Raw genomic sequence first — 22,840 nt, forward strand, 5'->3', positions numbered from 1 at the left:
TGGTCTGTTACTATTAGCAGGTTTCTTAGCTCATCTTGAGCTGGAAGGTTGCCTAAGGTGAGTTTCCCTTTCCTTTTCTGTTTTTGACACAGTACTGGAGAGTTAATTTTGCCTAACAGTTGCTACTAACTACTACCACCACTACCTCCTCCTCCTCCTTCTCCTCCTCCTCCTCCCTCCTCCTCCTTCTCCTCCTCCTCCTCTTCGACAGTTTCTTCGTGTAACAGCCCTATCTGTCCTGTAACTTGCTCTGTAGACCAGGCTGACCTCAAACTCAGAGATTTTCCTGCCTCTGCCTCCTGAGTGCAGGGATTAAAGGCGTGCGCCATCACTGCCACTTTGAGACTTCAAGGTTTTTAGAGCCAGATATCTAGTGAGAAGAGATAGAAGACCAGCACCATCATTGGAAACACCATTGAAATGTTTATAGTCATTTTAATCTTTATCTTGTTATCATTCATGATGCAGGTGACCTGAGGCTGGTCCCAAGAGGGGCGACTGAGCAGGTCCCCTGGTGGGTGGGAGACACATAGATAGGCCATGCAGAGAGAGCTTGGGTATAGAGTTTATTTAGTGGGTATTGGGAATGGCATAAGAGTAAGGGGTTATGGAGGGGCAGGGAGAGAAAATGTGGTGGCACAGAAGAGAGACAGAAGGAAGGAGGGGGGAGGGGAGGAGAAGGGGAAGGGAAGGAGGCAGAAGCTGCCTCTCCAGAAGATGGACATACAGGAGGCAGGAGATCTGCTTGCCTTGGCAGGGTAAGTGGGGGAGGAGTTGTTAAGGGGTGGGATTGGAAGTGGGGGACAGTATGCCCAGGTGACAGGACAGGTCAGCAGATTTATTCCAGCACTTGTGCTGTGAGTCCCTGAGTCTTAATTCTGCAAAATAAAGTGAAAATACAGCTTGTGTTTTGCCTTTCCCCAGCTCATCTGGAATCCCAGGATTGAGGATCAGTTAGGACCTCAGGTTTCATGGCTAACTTTCTGAGAGAAGGACCCTGTGACAGACACTGCCTGGACATTCAGTGCTAGCACCTCATGTTTGTATAGACATAGTAGTCACCTCTACCTTGGAAGGCAGCCTGGGTCACTATAGCGCTTAATAAATTCCTCACAATAGTGAAACCAAACCCTGCTGCTCTGTGGTCTACCCATAAATTTTGTTTTGCACAGTTTGAACAAACAAAATTGTTTTCTCCCTTTTCTCTTACACTATCATTTAAATACTTGAAGACAGTGTTTGGGTCTTGCTAAATGTTCTCTTCCTCCCTGTTGCCATTAAACACTCCTGTAGTTCTCTCCACCTACATTTAGATGGGATCAGGGGTTAGGCTGTCAGGCTTGAGCTGCAGCTGCGTTTCCCCACTGAGACATCTCACAGGCTGGATCCTTGTTAGCATTCCAATTAGGAACATCTCTAGGAAATGCTTTGCTGTCCTGTTGAGATGGCTTCTTAGACTGTAGAGCTGAGCACCATGTGTGTAACTGGTTTGTTCCTTCACCATCTGATGGGTCACGTTTGGTTAAATGCCCATTTCAGCTCTCAGCGCCCGTCACGGAATTCATACAGATTGTTGAGATGTCCTATACATTTGAGCAGCTGCCTTTCAGCATCAAGAGTCCAGTAGCATTCTCATCTGTGAAGGTGTTGTGTTTGAATCCCTCTCTTAGTGAGAGAGCTATTAAACAGTGGTGCTTCCAGCCAGCATTCTGTCTCAGCAGCAAATGCGGGAGACGTCTGTAAAGAGTACAGGACGATGAAGTGACTGTTTAGACGGTCCAGCCTGGTCCAGAGGCAGAGCCACCTTGCCTCCTGCTCTTGACTGCGGTTGTCTGGGAACACAGGCGACTCTGCATATGGCTATCTATGCACATGGCTTATTTTGTGCCCTAGTGTTATACTGAGATCACGGCTGTAGGCTGTCGCTTGGCTTTCTACAGAAGAGATGGGCTGGCTGTTCCTGCAGCACAAGGGCAGCTGAGTCATTGAGATGTTTTTTGTTCATGTAGTTGCCTTTTGTTTCTAAGGCCACCTAAAACCCTTCACAAGGCTCAGAAATGAAGGAATTCTGGGACTTCTTTCTACTCTAGTACATCATCCTGTATGTGCTTATAAAATCACATTCTGTATTTGCTCTTAATTACATTCGTCTTGTTCTTAACACGTGGAAGTCTTTCTCATTATCGTTAATTCAACTGGTTTTGAATCTGTCTCATCATTGCACATGGCCTTGGAAGTCACAGGGTAAGTGGGTTGGAGATTTAGTACTCATTTGGCTAGGAGGGGGTTGGGGGGAAGAGGAATAGTGCTTGGCAGTAGGAGGACCCATTTGTCTATGGGGAGGATGGAGAGTGTTTGGCAGTAGGAGGACCCATTTGTCTCTGGGGAGGATGGACTGTGTTTGACATTAGGAGGACCCATTTGTCTCTGGGGAGGATGGAGAGTGTTTGGCAGTAGGAGGACCCATTTGTCTCTGGGTAGGATGGAGAGTGTTTGGCAGTAGGAGGACCCATTTGTCTCTGGGGAGGATGGATTGTGTTTGACATTAGGAGGACCCATTTGTCTATGGGGAGGATGGACAGTGTTTGGCAGTAGGAGGACTCATTTGTCTCTGGGGAGGATGGGCAGTTTGGCATTAGGAGGACCCATTTGGCTTAGTGGGGAGAAATAGTGCTTGGCAGTAGGAGGACTCATTTGTCTCTGGGGAGGATGGACTGTGTTTGGCAGTAGGAGGACTCATTGGTCTCTGGGGAGGACGGAATAGCAACAACATTATATTTCTTTGAAATTATAAAAAGAGCATACGATTCCATGGAGCCTTCAGTCTATTTTGAGAGAGAGAAGAAAACAGCCCTTGTTCTGTAACCAGAAGTACCTTGTGGAAATGGTTAGTGTCTGACCTTTCTTTGTTCTGAAGGAAAACAGTTTAGGCTGTTGTAGACTTACAGACTGGACTTTCCAGGGACCGACAACAGAACAGCGGAGTTTAAGCTTGTTTACAAAACATTTTTAGTTAAAAACCAAAACAAAGCAAAAACCACAGAAGCCTAAATTTGTGTACACTGCTGTCTGTCACCATCCTCCTCTGCTTAGGGAGTTTGTTTATTGACTTCTAGCAAGAAGAGGCCCTCACACTCTTTCCATCCTTCCCCTTTAGTCTGTATCAGATCAGTTCTCTAAAGGAAGGAAAATTCCATGACCTAAAATTACTCTTGAGCTAGCTTTTTGCTCTCCTCTTTTGGAGGGACTGTTTGCTGCAGGGTAAGGGATTTTAGGAGGTTGTCAGATACCCATGTTATAGATGTCTTTGTTACTCTTTGTGCGTTCCCTCTGTACTGTTTTGATGTTAACAGATGCATCAGATGTCTCTAGCATCCTTGCCTTCATTTCCGCCACCGGCATTGAACTGCTATTTTCTCTTTCCACATGGAGGACCTTCCTGGGCCTTACCTTTGCCTCTAAAGCACCTGGTATCTGTTGCTCCAGGCTTGGGTCTGTACCACTTGGCCTCACTGAAGGATTTGCTCCTCTGTGTCTTGGATATTTCTGCAGCTTCAGCTCAGCAGCATTCCAGATCCTACAGCTTGAGATGCTTTTGCGTTGGTGCCTCTAGAAAATGCTGCGTCTGGGATGAACTTCAGCTCTCATTCCCCCTCTCCATCATGAGAGAGAAATCCCACAATAAGGCAGATGGAAACTCATGCTCTTCAGGGGGACTTTAGCCCTGCACAGGGTGTTCCTGTTTCCATAGGCAGTGATCCTCATTTGAAGTCTCTTCTTCCCCTCCCTTCCTCCCTCTCCCTACTTCTTTAAATTCTTCTCAGGCCTGAACTCTTTGTAAATGCCTTTATCTTATACCTCAGAGAAAATAGCCATCTGGTTCCCTTAGCTTTTCATGACATCTACAGGCATATTGATACTGGCTCTTGTTAGAAGGGAAGGAAAGATCTCAAGTCTCAGGATAGGGCAGCTTCTCACGCAGTGTCGACGTCCTCTGTCTTCCCGTGTTCTACGTAGCCTTTCTTTCTTTTTTTTTTTTTTTTTTCCGAGACAGGGTTTCCCTGTAGTTTCTAGAGCCTGTCCTGGAACTAGCTCTTGTAGACCAGGCTGGCCTCGAACTCAGAGATCCTCCTGCCTCTGCCTCCCGAGTGCTGGGATTAAAGGTGTGTGCCACCACTGCCCAGCTGTAGCTTTTCTTTTATAGGCTCTTCACATGGACATTTGCTCTCATCTCTTATATACCGGTTCTGTCTTTAAAAACAAAACACCCCAGGAAAAATCCTGTACTTTTTTCTCTGTGCACATCAGTCACCTGTGCTGTTCTTCATGGTTATCCCTCTGAAGAATGACTGTCCCCAAGAAGCTCACACCTTTCAGTTAGGATCCCCTGCTGTCTGGCTTTTTCCATATATACTGCTAAGGTGACTGAGTTTACACAGTGTCCTATAAATTAAGACGTGCTTATATGATACCTGTTCCACTTCCAGCCCTTGTGTCTGGATCTAGTCTATTACTGTATTTGAATGACCCTATAGATTATATATTTTCTGCAGAGGTTGGCATCTCAGGGGAGAAGTCAGCTCCGGTTGCATGCTGGCATAACATAGGCTGGCATCCCAGGAGAGAAGTCAGCTCCCATCGCGTGCTGGCATAACACAGGCTGGCAGCTGTTCACAGTCACAGAAGATAAACGAGAAGATTCAAAGTCATAGATGTTGGAGCCCACATTTATCAGATACATCCGCCTACACAGCCACACCTCCTTCTTCATTTATCCACCACAGCTAGTTCTGGCTCACATTTTCACAGGTTTCGGTTCGTGATTGCTTGGCTCCTTTGCTTTTGAGCTGTGGTTAGGTGGAGTAGAGTAGTTCAATTTATGTTGAGTAGGAAGCCCAAAGAGAAGGGGCTGAATTCTAGTGTCCCTCACAGTGACCTGCTATCTTCAGCCACACCCCCTCTCGTAAGGTTCTGCTAGTGCCGAGGCTGCAGCTGTGAACCTTTGGAGGCCATAACAGTGATCTTAGGTAGCTGTTTGCTTGCATAAAATGTAGGAGCAGTTACAGATATTTCAACTTTTTCCACACTTAGTTCACTTAGCTTGCAGATGTGTCTCAGATCTGCCTGTTTCTTTCTTTGTGTCTACATTTGTGTGACCCACACCACATCTTGCCTCCTGGGGAAACCTCCTGGGAAGAGTTTCTCCTTCCACATTCCCCACCTCCAAGTCCTTTGCTTGGAGAGGCGGATCTTCAAAAGGTGCTTGAGACCGTCCAGTGGCGTCCATCGCCAGGCGTCCTGGCTGCAGCGTGCGCTGGCCTCTGCGGTCACTCCGCTCTTTTCACATTTGCTGGCATAGGCAATGTTTCTTTTTGCTGTATCCCGTCCCTCTGCTGGCTTCCGTTGCTCCTCGTGTTCCTGATTTTTTCTTATCTTTCAGCATGTAATTTGGATGCCATTGGATGTCACCGATCTGATGAAGCTCACACTGAGCCCATTCCCCCTCGTCATGAAGTCCTGCCACACTTGGCCCTCTCTTCTCCATGGGAAAGCACCGCTAGAATTTGCACATGCTCCTCCCTACTAATGAGCAGATTTCCTGAGGGCTCGGGGCTTCTTATTCTTGTATACATATCACAGCCCAGGTGCTTACATGGGAAACTCCTGAGCTACAGGCTCTGGTAAGATGTCTTGGATGGGTCAGTGCCCGTTTGGTACTTTGACTGCAGGATTCTCTGGGGTTGTTAATCCCTGTATCTCTCTTTTGTGACCATAGCTATTTGCCAGCCTCTGTTAACTGGCATGCTTTGCCAGAATAATTCCTGAGCATGTCAGCCTCTGCAGAAGATGTGTGTATTATGTATGGGTGTATTCTGCAGCAGCAATAGGCGAGATCTGGAGAGAGGAACTTTGAAAACGACACAAGTGTCTGTGCTTGTGTTGCAGGGGCACACAGAGACCACTGTGCATGTGTAGAAGTCAGAGAACAATTTGGAGAGTGAATTCTCACCTACCACATGGGTCATACATGTTGTTACACTTGGTGGCAAGTACCTTTGCAGGCCCAAGTATCTAATTTATGGAAATTGTCTGTAAATTGGATCACCTGCTTTCTGAGACACACATGCGCCACCCCAGACCTTGTTGCGTGGCCACCATCCCTGCCCTTGCAGGGATGTGTCTTGCCAGTTTATGTCTGCTCCCCTCAGTGTGGTGCTCTCTAGCTTGTCACTGTTTCCCGTCGCATGGTGCTAAATGCAGAACATTTGAAGTTAGCGTTCAAAACACTTAAACTGAGTGTGTTTGGAAGCTGAGCCCATTCTCTTGGTACGAACTGTGTTGTTCCTTTGGGTCTGTGTTACTCCAGCTTTTCTGATACTAAGCAGCAAATTTTCCAAGTGGGTGAGTAGCTTTCTGGAGTCCTTGTTTTGAAGAGACATTTACATGTTTTCTATTTACCTTGTATTATGAGTGTTAACTTTAGAAGGATTTTAGTAAGGGAGTACAGAGGAGCCCTTGTTGAAAGTAAGACTTCCCAGGCCGGGACGCACTCCCTGGAAAAGCATGCGCCTAGCACACAAGGAGGAGGGGAGGGAACTGCGTTTGATGTCTGACTGTCCCCTTTAAAAATTCAACATCTTCTCCTTTAGTTTAAGCTTGATTTTTTTTCTTTTCCTTCCTTTTTTTTGAGGGACTTTGTGAGAGGCAGATGACGCATTCTTGAGTAGTGCTCATTCGTCCTCGTCCTCTGAATACTTCCGGATCTTAGGGTTGGACTTTGAGAAAGCCACTGATGATTAGCATATACTGTTACCAAGCATGCTTTCCTTAGGTAAATAATCCTTTTATTTGCATTTCAGCATTTTGTGGCCATGAATAAAAAGCCCAAGTGTGTAGGTGTGAGACGTGTGAGAGACGGACGGTGGTCAGAGTGAGTGTGCACTGTCATCTTGACCCTCCCAGCAGGACCAAGCACTTGGTCTCACTTTTGCTTGAATCTCCATGATTTTGTCATGTTGCTTGAGAATGTACCTTCCGCCCTTGCGAGGGTGAGGAATTGTCAGTGATGGAGCAGACTCCTTGTATTTAGAATATGCACAGTTCTGAGTCCTTTCCTTAATGTGGGCTGATTAGCAGTGCAGGAATGGAATTGAATTTTAGATTTCTGAGGAGGAGGTGATCTCAAAGAGAAGTGTTCTGCAGTGGGGTCCTGGAGCCCTTTGTTGGCTGCTAGCCTGCATGCTGTTCATGGAGAGCTGTGGGCTGAGTTGCATTTCTCTGCCAGCTGCTTCAGCTCTCTTCCCTGAAGACAGTTCCAGACGTGTAGCTCCTTACTGTGTTATACGGCGCCTTTGGTTGTTATATGGCAGGATGAGGAAAAACAGCTAACTATGTTGTTCATTTTACTTCTGGGTGGAGGGCAAGAGGCAGATGAAATAGTATGTTTCCCTAACGCTGTGTTCTTTTGTTATTACTCTTGTTCTCTAGGCATTAAGTGTCACCGAGACCCTGATTAAACCCTTGGAAAAATTCCGAAAAGAACAACTCGGAGCGGTAAAGGTTTGTGTCTACTTTGAGCACACTTGTAAACAGAGCATGCTGGCGCCTTTGCTGTTGCTGCTGTCTGTATTCACATTTGGCAGAGTGAAGGGCATGCTGGGATAGACCATCTGTTGTTTGATGTTTTCGATGCACTTTTCCCCTTCAGGGAGGTGGAATTGAAAATAAAACAAAATACCTGCATGGGTAGTAAAATACCTAGTAATCTTTGAACAAACCTTTGCAGGGGTCTTAAATCTCTCAGACAGAGCTCCGCGGTAGTCACAGGTGTGTGTGTGTGTGTGTGTGTGTTTGTGTGTGTGCCTGCGGCAGTCACAGGTGTGTGTGTGTGTGTGCCTGCGGCAGTTACAGGTGTGTGTGTGTCCGTGGCAGTCGCAGGTGTGTGTGTGTGTCCATGGCAGTTTCAAGTGTGTGTGTGTGTGTGCCCGTGACAGTCTCAGGTGTGTGTGTGTTTCTGTGGCAGTTGCAGGTGTGTGTCCATGGCAGTTGCAGGTGTGTGTGTGTGTGTGTGTGTGTGTGTCTGTGGCAGTTGCAGGTGTGTGTGTGTGTGCCCGCGACAGTTGCAGGTGTGTGTGTGTGTGTGCCCGCGACAGTTGCAGATGTATGTGTGTGTGTCTGTGACAGTTGCAGGTGTGTGTGTGTGTGTGCCCGCGACAGTTGCAGATGTATGTGTGTGTGTCTGTGACAGTTGCAGGTGTGTGTGTGTGTGTCCGTGGCAGTTGCAGGTGTGTATGTGCCCGTGACAGTTGCAGGTGTGTGTGTGTGTGCACGCAACAGTTGCAGGTGTGTGTGTATGTGCCCGTGACAGTTGCAGGTGTGTGTGTGTGAGTCCGTGGCAGTTGCAGGTGTGTGTGTGTGTCCATGGCAGTTGCAGGTGTGTGTGTGTGTGTGTCCGTCCGTGGCAGTTGCAGGTGTGTGTGTGTCCGTGGCAGTTGCAGGTGTGTGTGTGTGTGTCCGTGGCAGTTGCAGGTGTGTGTGTGTGTCCGTGGCACTTGAAGGTGTGTGTGCCCGCGACAGTCGCATGGGTGTGTGCACGCATCTGTGTTGTGTGAGGACTCTGACTAGGGGCTCTGTTCCCACATGATGCCTTGGAAACCAGGGAAAGTCACTGTTGTTGGGATGTGATTTCCTTGACACTAGCAGAAATCGATTGAGCTTCTATTATGCGCAAGTATTTATTGTAACAGTGATCTACAGCCTCACATTCAAGGGTTTGGGATGTGGCCAGGACTTTCTGGAATCATACAGCAAGCTGCTTTACCACAGTGGGACCTGAATATGTTTAGCAACTTCTAAAGTTTGTGATCTCAGCCTTGAAGTTAACCCAGAGAAATAATTTCCACCACTCTCTTTCTTTTTCTTTTTTAACGTGAGGGAAGAGAAGTACCATTTGTGTGTTGTTGACCATTCTTGTTCTAGATCAAAGAGAAGAGAGTCATACATTTTAAGTAGGGAAGAGAACTCTCTCTCTCTCTCTCTCTCTCTCTCTCTCTCTCTCTCTCTCTCTCTCTCTCTCTCTCTCTCTCTCTCTCTCTCTCTCTCTCTCTCTCTCTCTCTCTCTCTCTCTCTCTCTCTCTGGATGTGAGCCTAACCTCTAATGGCTGAATCATCCCTCCAACCCGGAAGGGAACTTTCGTGTTTGTCACTTTTCATAGAAAAAAAGGCAGAATTCTTTGGTACAAATGAATTTTGTGCCCAGTAGCTGTAACTGCACAGCTGGACCCGCCCTGCTCCATCCAGTATTCCTCCTTTGAAGCAGTTTGTTGGATTAGTTGCTATTCCCGTCCCTCGATACTTGACAGAGACACTGTAAGTTGAGGGTAGTGGTGTCTGTAAGGGTGCCCCGTCCCTTCTCCTGACTGGTGAGCTGCCGCAGCAGGTGATCGGATGCCCCTTTCTGCTCAAGGACACATCCTTGCCTTATCCGTGATGCCAAGGACTGGTGTCCTTTGGTTTTTCTCCGAAGTGTCTTTTCTTGGGAAGCTTGAACATGTTTCTGTTTCATTGGCAGGCACTATGTGAGACAGCATTCGTTTCATGCTTCAGCCAGAAGGTGGGCGGGGGTGGGGGGGGAAGGGAAGAATTTTATTGCCTTAGGGTGTGAGTGATTAGCTAATAAATTGCTTTATGTTTTCATTGACCACTTAGTTCTCTAGGTTTTGAATATCTTTCTTCTGTTGACCATTAGCAGAATCTTCTCTCATTACCCTTCCTGGTACCAGGTTTCCTTCATGTTCGATGTTGTTTGTTCAGAAAAGTAATTTGCAAAATAAATGGCCCCTTAAAGGGGAGATTACTGCAGTAATATGTAGTGTGTGACTCAGGCTCTTAAGTGACCAAATGCTGTCCAGAAGACCCGCGTCTCTGCAGTTTCCCCATGTTTCTGGCAGCGGGCTTTGGAGGATTTAGCTACATTCTTGGTGTACAGTATGTGGAGTTGCTGTCTTGTCTGTTGATGTCCCTGGAGAAACCAGGTGGGACCCTGGGAGAACTTCCCCCCTTTTAACATAGTAAGTGGAAGCTGCTGCCTCTCTACTGTAGTAATAGAGAGAGGGCTCCTCTTGCATTACCTTGTTATGTCTTTCAAAGACTGCTGACCTTCTCTAGCCTCTAGAGTCCTCCACCTTGCCTTACTGTAGAGGGTGTCTAGAAAAGAGCTTATCTGGTTAATAATAATTCTGTAATTACCAAAGAAAAACTTGGAGTTTAGATACTTGCACATGTGTGTGCGTGTGTGTCCCCGAGTGTGTGCCTATGTGTCCCTGTGTCTGTGTGTCTGCTATTGGACACCCAGCCCTGTTTTGACAAAGCACAAACTTGTGTTCCTTTGATTAGTGTGTTCACATGGGATTTTAAAAAGACTTTCGTCTCTTAGTTGGAAGCCTTTTTGACAATCACCACCAAACAGTTTTCTCGTGGAGATAAAATCAGCACATTTACAAGCTGACCACTTCAGAGTTTTCAGATGCCAGCATCAGCTTTGGACTTTCTCTCCTGGCTCTTTTCCCCATGTGTTGATTTCACCCTGTTTGCTTTTCTGTGGCGCTCTTGATTCCCTCTGTGCCTGCATTCTCTAGTTTCTAGAAGCCTAATTATATGTCTAACTCTGGTGGAAGTGTAATCTAAGTTGCTAGGTGGTTTTTGTAAATTGGGCTTTTAAAACCCTCCGAGGTACTCCTGATGATCTTGTGCTGTTTTGATGTGCCTGCCTTGAGTCATGTCTGCTGGGTTCGGGCTTGTTTCTGTTTTGAAGATTCTTCTGTGTTTCCTTGTGTTGCCTGCTGGAATCAGGACCTTGTGGGCTGGTGCTTTGGGCTGTGCCGCAGTACTGTTGGGAGTTTACGTCAAGGCTTGCTTCATTTCTTAGCTCGTTCTCACCCTCTCGTTTTTTCTGTACAATGTTGGCACTTATTGTGCAGTGTCCCCCAGCCCCGTTAAAGCCTTGCCCATTTGGGGCAAAAGCACATTGAGTAAAATGTGCACGTCCCAGCGGGAGAATCTGAATCACTTTCTCAGGCACCTTACCAGCCAGGTGATAGTGTGAGCCTGGGTCTAGAACATAGCAGCCACGTGTAAGTGTCACACAGATGCCACTAAACTGTTGTGATAGCTTTTCAGATGGCCTCAGAGAGAACAGAGTTTGATTTTACCCAGTAGACCCAAACATTTGAACACAGGACTTGAAACAAATGTCTTCTTAAAATAAATTATGACTTCTTACTTCAGCCCAGGACCAAGCTTGCAGTCACATTTTAAAAACATTTCTTCCCAAGAATATGTCTTATGAGCAGACTTAATAACAGCCGACTGGCCCGGACTTTGTAAATAATGGCAGGACATGAGCAGAACCGAGTCTTCCCAAGCAGCTTACGTCAAGAAATTTGGTAACGCAAAGTGTTGCTTTGATTTAATCCTGGTACTTTTCCTTTAGTTATAAAGCACATACCTGTGCCTGTCACATGTGGGACATGTCACATGCCAGTCTGTGGCAGAGTAAGAAGTGGGGAGTTGGTGAGAGTGAGTTGTGGAAAGTGGGCTATGCTGGGCCGAGGTCTGGGACCTAACCACCGCCCCCCCCCCCCCCCCCCCCCCCCGGTTTGAACACGCTCAGCCCCGTCAGGAGACTGCTTTGTGCCATCAGAAGTCTTTCAGTGCCGGAGTGAACTGTGTGCTGTCCCTCAGTTTCCCCGTCTGTCTCAGAAGGTGGTTTCGAGAATTAGAGGATCCTGAAGTACCCACCACATGTCAGTTTGGGGCCTGATGTATGTTTGCGGTCATGTTGTCACCCTGCTTGTGGCTTGCTCCCCCTCAGCTTGCCAAAAAAGAATCGCTCAGGTTTTTATCCTCTGCATTCTGGATTGACTGTGATTTGTCTGCCCAGCTATGGCATGAGTTAGGTGATATACAGCAAGTGTTTTCGTGTTGTGTGTGACTCTGGCCAGCGTTGGTGTTGGTGCCCTGTGATACCATCTGACTTATTCACTTGTCCTCTGATGCTGCCTTGTTCATGCTGGATGAGGAACCATGCATTGGATTGTTTGGGAGGAAAAGCTGAATTCTCTTCTCTTTAGAAAGGCTAAAGGCAGAGGCAGTTGAAGGAGGATTGTAATTGGGCTGGATAGCTCATTGGGATGCCATGTTGAACACAGGACATGAGTTAGGGACGGTGCCCCCCTCAGTGGGGAGGGAGTGCTTCCTGGAAATGGGTGTGACCAGGAAGTAGGTACACACACACACACCCCTCAGAGTTGGGAAGGGAGTACTTCCTGGAAATGGGTGGGACCAGAAAGTAGGTTCACACAAGCACACCCCTCAGAGTGGGCAAGGGAGTACTTCCTGGAAATGGGTGTGACCAGGAAGTAGGTTCACAGACACACACATACACACACACACACACACACACACACACACACACACACACACACACACATGCACGCACACCCCTCAGAGTGGGGAAGGGAGTGCTTCCTGGAAATGGGTGTGACCAGGAAGTAGGTACACACACACACACACACACACACACACACACACACACACACACACACCTCAGAGTAGGGAGGGGAGTGCTTTCTGGAAATCGGTGTGACCGGGAAGTAGGTTCACACACACACACACACACACACACACACACACACACACACACACACACACACACACACCTCAGAGTGGGGGAGGGGAGTGCTTCCTGGAAATGGGTGTGGCCGGGCAGTAGCATCCTGGTGGAGCACAGAGCATGGGGACAGAGCCAGCAGGACTTCCTAGTGAGGGTCGGGACATGTGACCAAGGATGTTGAGTGCCTTGGTGACTGCTGCCTGGCTCTGGGGCCTTGGTTCCTGTGCAGAGTGTTAGTTCACTTCCTCATTCAGATAGCGAGAGAAGAGGTGGGATCCCCAAGGAGGTGTTTAAATTCTCCAGACTACTCAGATGTTGAACATTATTTCATGCTTATGGCTGCAAAGGAAAACCTTTTTGTTTTCCAAGAAAAGTTATAAAATGCAGATAACCACACAAAGATAGTCATGGTAAAGTAAGTGTAATGATAGAAAAATCTTCCTTTTTCCAGATCAAAACTGTGCTACAGTTCACAAATACATTCATATTTTTGTGATTTTTTTTCCTTTTTCATGGAAATGTACAGTCATAAAATGAACTGAGAATTTTGATTTCTTTTCAACACTGGCTGCAGTTTCCCTTACTTGTTGTGTTGCGTACCCCTTCAGCTGGAGCATTGTAGAGTGTGCGCCCCTTCAGATGGAGCATTGTACAGTTTGTACCCCTTCAGCTGGAGCATTGTACAGTGTGTACCCCGTCAGCTGGAGCATTGTACAGTGTGTACCCCGTCAGATGGAGCATTGTACAGTGTGTACCCCGTCAAATGGAGCATTGTACAGTGTGCACCCCTTCAGATGGAGCATTGTACAGTGTTTGCCCCTTCAGCTGGAGCATTGTACAGTGTGTACCCCTTCAGCTGGAGCATTGTACAGTGTGTACCCCTTCAGCTGGAGCATTGTACAGTGTGTACCCCTTCAGCTGGAGCATTGTACAGTGTGTACCCCTTCAGCTGGAGCATTGTACATTGTGCACCCCTTCAGATGGAGCATTGTACAGTGTGCGCCCCTTCAGCTGGAGCATTGTATAATGTGTACCCCTTCAGCTGGAGCATTGTACAATGTGCACCCCTTCAGATGGAGCATTGTACAGTGTGTACCCCTTCAGCTGGAGCATTGTACAGTGTGTGCCCCTTCATCTGGAGCATTGTACAGTGTGTACCCCTTTTCAGATGGAGCATTGTAAAGTGTGTACCCCTTCAGCTGGAGCATTGTATAGTGTGCGCCCCTTCAGCTGGAGCATTGTACAGTGTGCGCCCCATCAGCTGGAGCACTGAACAGTGTGCGCTCCTTCAGATGGAGTATTGTACAGTGTGTACCCCTTCAGATGGAGCATTGTATAGTGTTTTGAAATCTAGAGGATCTCTTTGGGCTTCTGCTACTTGTTTTGCTTAGATGATCTTTGTTTTAATTTGAGATCTGATGGCAGTCTCCTTATTATAGCTTCATTTGTAACTCATGACTCTTTCAGCGCATCTGGAATCAATTTTGACATGGGTGGGGTTCTGTTTCTGTTTCCCAGTTAAACAGTTGCACCAATCCCACTAAAACAGTACATTTTACAATGGTATGCTTCCTGCAGGGCACCTTTGTACATATTTTACTTTATTTTTTCTGAGACAGAATTTCTCTGTGTAGCCCCGCCTGTCTTGCAACTCATTCTGTAGACCAGGCTGGCCTCGAACTCACAGAGATCCACCTGCCTCTGCCTCCTGAGGGCTGGGAATAAGGTATACACCACCACTGCCTGGCTATAATGTACTTTTAAATGACATTTAAGAGTTCTGCTAATTTGAGTTGTGTGTCTTAGGTTCATGAATTTCCTCTTCTATTTCTACATTTATATTGTAGAAATATAATTTTCTTACTTTATCCCCCACTACTATTCTAAGTCCTATCTTTACATTTTTACATGTTCAATTTTATGACAGATTATCCTGTGAGCCATATTTAATCTGTAAACTGTTTACTTGGCTTAGTGAGTTTTATAAAAACATGCTGAGATTTTCTTTTTTCAGCTGTTTGATGACAGAAGAGATGACATATGTGGCTGGCTTGTGTCTCACACGGAGACAAGCTCAGGTCTGTTGTGATCGTCCCATGGAGGGCGGTCTGGCCGGCCAGTGCCCAGCCTTGAGGACTGTCTGGCCTGCTAAAGCCCAGCCAGTCACACCTCACCGTATACCAACTGACCCAGACTCTCCTGAGTTCAGAAGGTCTGCTTCCTAAGAAGCAGCTGCTTCTCACAGTTAATTTGAACTGCAGGACCATGCTGCCTGTTGTAGTGTATTGTGTCCTATCTGCAGTTCCTGGCTGCAGTCCTTAAGGCTCAGATAATTTTAGCTCAAGAAGTGAAGTGAGCACAAAGGAACAAGTGTGCTACAGCCACATGCAGAATGAACGCAGGGAGAAGTCACTGGTTCTCTCATTGAGAGTCCTGAGCAGCAGCAGCACCTGGGCAGGGCAGGACAGGGCACGCTACCAGCCCGAGTGGTTCAGAGGTGCTTGTGGCTCTGGTTCCCAGATAAGACAGTTAAGAAAGCTTTGTTCTGTCATATTCTTTCATCTCAGCTTTACCGCCATGTTAGTTCACATACCCACTGTTGCCAAGTGTGCATGCTGGGGGTTTTGACCGCTGAATCCAGTTCTGTGATTTGGATGGAATCATATAAGCAAGTAAAACTTTTCTGAGTCTTTGTCTTCACACAGCTTCATTTGTTCAAACAAGATATTACCACCTTCCCCCTTTTTTGTCTAAAAATTAAAAAGGAAGGCTATAACTAACATAAAAACTATATACAGCAAGTATAATAGCTATATACCATATATACAGGCAATGAATATATCAACAGTGTCTTAGAGAAAATACTCCATATCTATCCTATTTTGGTGAGTCCAAAAGTTGTACCTAATTCACTTTCTATTCTAACTTGCATATCTTTTATGTCTCTCAACCTTATACACTTTACACCTCTTAAGTGAGTTTTTTTTTCTGAGTCTGGTAACAAGGAAAACTATAACTGTGGAGTTCTCAAGTCCCTTGGAGACCCAAGATGGAAATAATATTACCCAACTAAGCAGGAAGTTCAAGCAAGCGACTTCCAAAAAAAAAAAATGTGAACTGACAAACAGCTGGTTGCCTGGACAGTCACCCAGGGTTCCTCTGGGACACTCATTTTTGGCCTATAGGCCTAGCATAGCTGACAGACTTTTATGTGAAACAGGATATTCCGAAGGGCTGTCCTATCTTGTCTTGGCAAAGTTCGGCAGTCCTTTCTTTTGTGTCCTGCTTGTTTAATTTGTACAGCACACTGTCAGCAGTTGAGGCAAGAGCACTTTCTTACCAGGGGTTAACCTTTGCCACAAAGAAAGTAAATAAATCTTATGTGGAGTTTCTTCGATGCCCATCATCTTCTCTGTAGTAGATTGGTGCTGCCAGTAGCAAACCTGCCTCACTGTCATTAAAAAGAAAAGACCCAGCCGGGCGGTGGTGGCGCACGCCTTTAATCCCAGCACTCGGGAGGCAGAGGCAGGCGGATCTCTGTGAGTTCAAGACCAGCCTGGTCTACAAGAGCTAGTTCCAGGACAGGCTCCAAAGCCACAGAGAAACCCTGTCTCGAAAAACCAAAAAAAAAAAAAAAAAAAAAAAAAAAAAGAAAAGACCCCATATTATTAAAACATCCTAAATATCATATTCTGTAGATCTCTGAAGTGTTTTAGAGATGACCTGTCTAATATATCTGTTTGACCTTGAAAACATACCTAATACAACTTCAAGTTCAGTTGTAATAGGTGATTAATTGCTAACCTGCATTTTCTTATTATCTTAATTAGTTGGTAATAATAACTTTCAGGGGCCAGAAATTTCTAGCTAAATGATTTGTACAGGTACCATACCTTGAACAAAATACAGTATGTTCTAACAAAAATAGTCTCAACTTTGTATCAATATACAAAGAAGGTTCCTCCTTACGCTGGAGTTGTGCATGGTGGACGTGCTGTGGTAAATGCAGAGACAGGCTTGCCCTTGCTGTCTAAGTGGAGAGACGGGTCCTGAGAGAGTGGTATGAACGTCCTGCAGGTCCACAACACACTGTAGACAGGACCCGTCCACGCCCTGATATACTCTCCATGCTGTCAGCTTTCTCAATGGGGGTGGCGAGAAGGGAGTGATGTGGCTTGTGCTTTATTTCTTGCTGTTAAAATAGTTGAGAAGCATAGGAGAAACAGAAAAGGTGCTAACCAGCTGTAACTGGACTCAGCACCTTACACTTACAGAAATGCTGTACACTGAGAAAAACGACTTAGGGCATAAAGACTGTTCCTGCTTCATCAGAGGAGTGACAAGTTCAAGATGCTAAAGGAAAGCCACTTGTGTCTTGCTTTGTCCCTTACAACCCATGAACCATGGGTTCTCTACAGATGAGTCAGCAAAATATTCGCAGATTATTCTGAAGAATAGTTAGGTTCTCCTTGTCACACATTTGGGGAGGTTATTATTTTACTTTATACGCATAGGTGTTCGATGTACATGTATGTCTGTGCTCCATGTGTCTGCAGTGCTCACAGACAACAAAAGATCACCAGATCCCCTGGGACTGGAGTTGCAGCCCACTGTGAGCCTCTGCTTGGATTCTAGGAAAGGAACCTGGGTCCTTTCCTAGCCCTGAAATTTTTGTTTTAAGGCTTTTCATGTTGATGATTAGAATTGGGAAGAAACACCAATTCCCGAATCTCTTCTTCATCAGTGTGGGGATGAATCTGTGATCTTCAGTGATGACACAGAGGCTGTGCTGTCCTAGGCTTCCAGAACTCGACTTGTAGTCCCGTGCAGTGGGCACATGCGTGACAGGATGCAGAAAACACATTCTCCTTCCCTCCCTCCCTCCCTCCCTCCCTCCCTCCCTCCCTCCCTCCCTGAGAAAAGTCTCGGGTAGTTTACTATCTTTGATTTAGAAAAAAGTAGAAAATAAGGGCGGAGATGTGCCGGGGGTGTGGTGGTAGTTGAGGGACTCTAATGTGGATGGACAGACAGACTTTTACCATCACAAAGGCATTTAAAATAGACTTAAAGTGTTTGGTAGAAGTGAATTGAGCTGAGCAGGGGCTGCTCTGCCATCTTCACACACAGAAATTGGGTTGCTCTTTTTCCTAATGCCTGCATAGCAAAAGCAAAACAAATTCTAACTCTAGGCAGTCTGCGAGAAGTGCATGCAGCCAAGCAGATTGCTCTGAGTAAGACAGTATTGTGTTGGGGTTTGTTGACCACTGATGCTTTGCTAAGAGGCTTGGGAAAGTCAAGCATCATTATATTCCAACTGGACTGTTGGTGACTTTCTTCCCCAAGATGTTCTAGATTATCACAAGTAAAAATGTGTAGGGAAAACTTACTCCGTCTAACCTGAGTTTCATCTCTGAGCAAAGTCCTAAGAAAGCTTGTTCTTGAAGCTTCGCCTCTTGCGTGTTTTCCTTATTTGTGAGAGAAGAGGGAGATGACATGATTTGACTCTGGTGGGTGTGCAGAGCTGAAAGTTGTGACGGGTTGCGAAGAAATCGTGAGAGGTCTCTTTGTGGTCCCAGTGCCGACTCTGATCGACAGCAGGGGCTTGGGACAGGAGGCCTTGCCTCCCGGTGTCTTCGCATCTCCTTGCTTTACTTTTAGCCATTTTTCATATTTTTAGCCTCCAGCAGATTTAACTGTGCATGTGATTTATGTGGTCTGTATAATCACCATTGCCTGGTTTTTATTTGTAGGAAGAGAAGAAGAAGTTTGACAAAGAGACGGAAAAGAATTACAGTCTAATTGATAAGCACTTGACTCTATCTGCCAGGAAGAAAGACTCACATTTACAAGAGGTATTCCTTTCACATTTCTCTTAATATGCGCAGTGCACTGAGATTGCCAGACACGGGGAGTACACATACTGCAGTGGATTAAGAATAGAGTTCTGTGGAATGAGGCAACAGTGAATATACCTGGTAGTATTGGTTAAGTATCGGTTCATAGTAGTAAATTTTAGACTCTGAGTTTTTCGCAGGAGCAACGCTAGTCAGGATGATAAAGAATTTATACAGCCAGGCATTGTGGTGCACGCCTTTCATCCCAGCAGCCAGGAAGGAGAGGCAGGTGGATCTCTGTGAGTTTGAAGCCAGCCTTGTCTACAGAGTGAGTTCCAGGACAGCCAGGGCTACACAGAGAAACCCTGTTTCTAAAAACTAAGAAAACAAATGAGCCCCGCAAACAAGCCCCCCACATACTTCTTTGCAGGGATAGCCCTGTTCTTGGGTTTCAGTCTCCTTGATGAGCTGAATTAAATGAGCTCATACACAGCTTTCTGTATGAGATAGCAGCTTTAATCTAAGCGGACACTGAGAGCTTGGGAGGTTCTTGTTGGCTGAGTGGATCTGTTCTACTTGTGTTATTAGACAGGTTGTTTTGAAAGCAGTATGTAAGCAGAAAGGAATTTGTATCTTACCTCTCATTTTACCCATTTCTTTCTAAATTTCTCGAATTTTTTTCCTCCCTCTCCATAGGCTTGACTAGAAACTTCAGTTATTTACAATATGGAATATAGACTTTTACAAGATTTCTTTTAATTTTTTAAAATAATACATGTATAGTATTTTATGTATGTGGGGGGTGATATGTCACATGCGTGCAGGTGTCCACAGAGGCAGAGAGAACACAGGTCCTCTGAGCTGGAGTGACAGCTGGTTGTGAGCTGCCTCAAGGAAGTGCTGGGAACTGAACTTACTCAGAAACAGTATGCACTTCCTTTTCCGAAAAAAATCGTTCTTTATCCTGGAGAACACGTGTGCACCCACACACACAGACCCCCCCACCTCACCATACACCCCGACACCACATAGACACCACACCACACACACACACACACACACACACACACACACACACAATCATCTACACTCTATCTTCACCCCGCTACCGAGGACCTCTGTACCTTCCTGTGAACACCCAGTGTCTCTCCAGCCCCAGATCATGGATTTTATTAGCAATGATGTGATATGCAGTTGAGGACTGTGACTTACCAACAGAAGCATCAAACTGCCTTCCCTCCATTTGTTTGGTTTTGAGCTCACACGAACCTGGGCATCATATTCTACTGTGTATGTACCTGCTGACATATCATATAAATGATAACCGTGTAAAACCCAGCTTGTGTGCTTTACTTAGAGACTGTGTGCCTGCGTGCATTGTTGGTTTGACTCTACAAGTGACATTTTCTTTTGTGTTTCTTATACCTTTGACATTTGGATGACATTTGATACTTTGTAAAGAGAAAATAGCTTTTATGTTACTTAATCCTCACTACAATGCTTGAGGCACAGGGCTCTGCTCTCTCCTTGTTACAGTCTACATAGAAGCCCTGCAGCGGCTCCCCCACCCCCATCCCCTGAGTCTGTTTGGCAAGGACAGCAGCTGCTCTTTTTCACCCCTCTTCTTCATTATCTCCACTTTCAATCATTTTAGAGACAATTTATATGCCTCCAGTCAGTTTCCACCTCCACGTCACTCTGATTAGCCACCTGTTCCTAATGTCCTTGTGTACAGTGTAGGAGGCTTCCTCGGCTCCCACATCCCACCCTCGTCCGTCAGCATGCCACCCCTTCTCATGCCCCCTTTCTTTTGAAAGCCCTGCCTGGGACCCAGGCCCCATGTGCTCTGCACTGCCCACTCAGGACAAGCAGTTTCTTGCTGGGGCTCTTTGCATTTCTTCTTCCTGCTGCTTAGAATGGTGTTTTTATTTTATTAATTTGGTACATTGGTAATTGGAGTTAGGTCAGGTCTAATACACACTTTACTTGGCCGTGCAGCCATTCCCCACTCATCTCCGGAGCGTAAAGAAACCCGTTACCTGTTAAGCTGTAGGTCTCCCAAGGCTTCCAGCAGCACCACTGTTCTCTCTGTCACTCTGCCTGTCTAGTTTAGGGATTTCATGTGTTTGGAGTTTGTTTTTGTGTCCGATGAATTGCATTACGAGAGCCTAACAGTTCACCCGTGCTGGCAATATTGCCATGATTTGCCCCTCTCCCTCCCTCCATTCCTTCCTCCCAGCATGGAGTTAAGTGGAGTTTTGCAGTCTTCGGTGGCAGGCCAACCTCATCCTTAGAGGGCTTGCTCATGTGAGTGTTGGTGGGAGCTTTGACCCAGTTCCATGAGGAAGTGGAATCCGTAATCTTCAGTCTTTAGGGGCCATGACACTTTATAGTCTGGGGAGGATCATTTTTTACTTCCGTGTATGCTCCTGTAGCAGGAGAGTATCCGTGAGTGAGTCATGAGCGACCAGTCACATGTTCTAATACAAGTTTATGAACGCAGTGCCCGGTGGTTGGAGTTCATTGGCCTGTGCTGTTGGGTTTGATGGTTCCCTGTCTTGGCTCAGCTAACGACGGCTGTTTTAATACAGGCAGATCTCCAAGTGGAGCAGACGCGGCAGCACTTCTACGAACTCTCTCTGGAATATGTGTGCAAGCTCCAGGAGATCCAAGAAAGAAAGAAGTTTGAGTTTGTGGAGCCTGTGAGTAGCTGAGCAAGCTTTGCTGTGGGTCCCTGTGAACAGTGAGAGACAGAGCAAGGCATGGAGCGGGTGCACAGAGCTAGTCACAGTGGGTCCCTGTGAACAGTGTGAGACAGAGCGAGGCTTAGGACGTGTGCACACAGCTAGTCACAGTGTGTCCGTGTGCACGGTGAAGACAGCGAGGTTTAGAGCGGGTGCACAGAGCTAGTCACAGTCTAGGCAAGCATCTAGAGGAGGGGGAGGCCTGGTGCGCACAGCCCCTGTGAGGGGCACTTGCTATGCGTGGTCTCCCGCACTGCAGCCAGCACAGGTTCTGTCGTCCTCCGCCGCTGCAGGGAATGTGACCGACAGAGCTAATGCTCATGCGATACCAGTTTTCAGTGTCTTTAAAGTGAGCTCGCTTGTTCAAACGTGCTTTTGTTTCAAATATATATTACGATTTCTAAGTCTTTCTGTAGCTTTTGAAGCAGTTTTGTGAATGGCTAACACTATCCATTTATTTATTTATTTATTTTAGCTTTGTTTTCCGTATGTGTACTTGTGTGGGTTTGTGCCTGTGAGGACAGGTGAGAGTGGAGGACGGAGGTGTTGGTCTCCTTGGAGCTGGGCTAGTAGGTGGCTGCCATTCAACATGGGCACTGGGAATTTAGCTTGATTCCTCTAGAAGAGCAGAATGTATTCACAGAGCCATGTCTCCAGCCCCTAGAAACACCGGTTTTGTTATTATATAGGTGTCTTCTAATAAGTTCAGTTACTTGCATATTAATATGCGTATAGAGGGTGTGGCTGGAAACCTCTTGATCAAGTATAGATGGCATTCCATACAATAGGTTTTAGCAAAAGATTGTCTGATAATTTTAATATAGACTGCATTCTTCCTTACTTTATTGAACTATACTTCAAATACTATATAGTGGGTCTATTATGTTCATGGTGAGAAACAAAGGAATAATCAAAAATACTTTTAAAAATAGGCAGTGGAATGATAGAATCAACCTGAACCAGTCAGAGGAAATTAAACCTTGAAGTGTTCCTGTCATGTTGAAATGGCCATGGTGCACATCACTGTTGGTTGACTCCATTGTTCTAAGTGCTGCCCTGTTCCCCCTCGCTCCATCCACATAGTGGCGCAGGCAGATGCTCATGCCACCCCAGGGTAGCAGGCAGACACGGAAGGGAGAACTCAGTGATTTTTCCAGTGTCACCCAACAGTGACTGGTGGGTGTCGTTGCAGACTGGCCGTTTGCATCAGCTCCTTCTTAGTGCGTATATCTTTCAGCACTCTGAAAAAAGTAAGTCCAGGATTTTAAAATCCTGCTGCCTTCTGAGAAGGGTTAGGTTGGGAGCACTCCCTGAACACCCCTGCGACAGTACCTGGAAGCTGGGAGACGTTCATGCTTGAACTGATTCGACCTGCCTGTGTGCTGGCTTTGCTACAGTGCTAGGTTTCAGTTATCAGTGACCATCAGGGCTCTCTTGACTGAGGAGGGACAAGTGGATGACTTAGAGTTGGTTGTTTTTGAAGAGCATTGCATAAAGATTGTTTACCGATGCTAGTGTTTGTGAGCACCAACGTTCTGCATCTTAAGGACAGAACCATGGATAGGTAGGTAGTACACACTTGTAATTAT

At 46.2% G+C, this 22,840-nt stretch overlaps 1 protein-coding gene across 3 annotated transcripts in view; it reads left to right on the top strand.

Moving 5' to 3' along the window:
- Arhgap10 (Rho GTPase activating protein 10) overlaps positions 1-22,840 on the top strand; it is a 254,919-nt gene that overhangs the window by 90,672 nt on the left and 141,407 nt on the right. For all 3 annotated transcript variants that reach the window (XM_042054222.1, XM_038312528.1, XM_038312529.1), the window contains exons 4-6: positions 7,489-7,560; positions 18,424-18,525; positions 21,099-21,209. In XM_042054222.1, the coding sequence (XP_041910156.1) occupies positions 7,489-7,560; positions 18,424-18,525; positions 21,099-21,209 (285 nt within the window). The remainder of the gene's footprint in view (positions 1-7,488; positions 7,561-18,423; positions 18,526-21,098; positions 21,210-22,840) is intronic.

Source organism: Arvicola amphibius, chromosome 15 (genome assembly GCF_903992535.2).
Source record: "Arvicola amphibius chromosome 15, mArvAmp1.2, whole genome shotgun sequence".
NCBI classification, from domain to species: Eukaryota; Metazoa; Chordata; class Mammalia; order Rodentia; family Cricetidae; genus Arvicola; species Arvicola amphibius.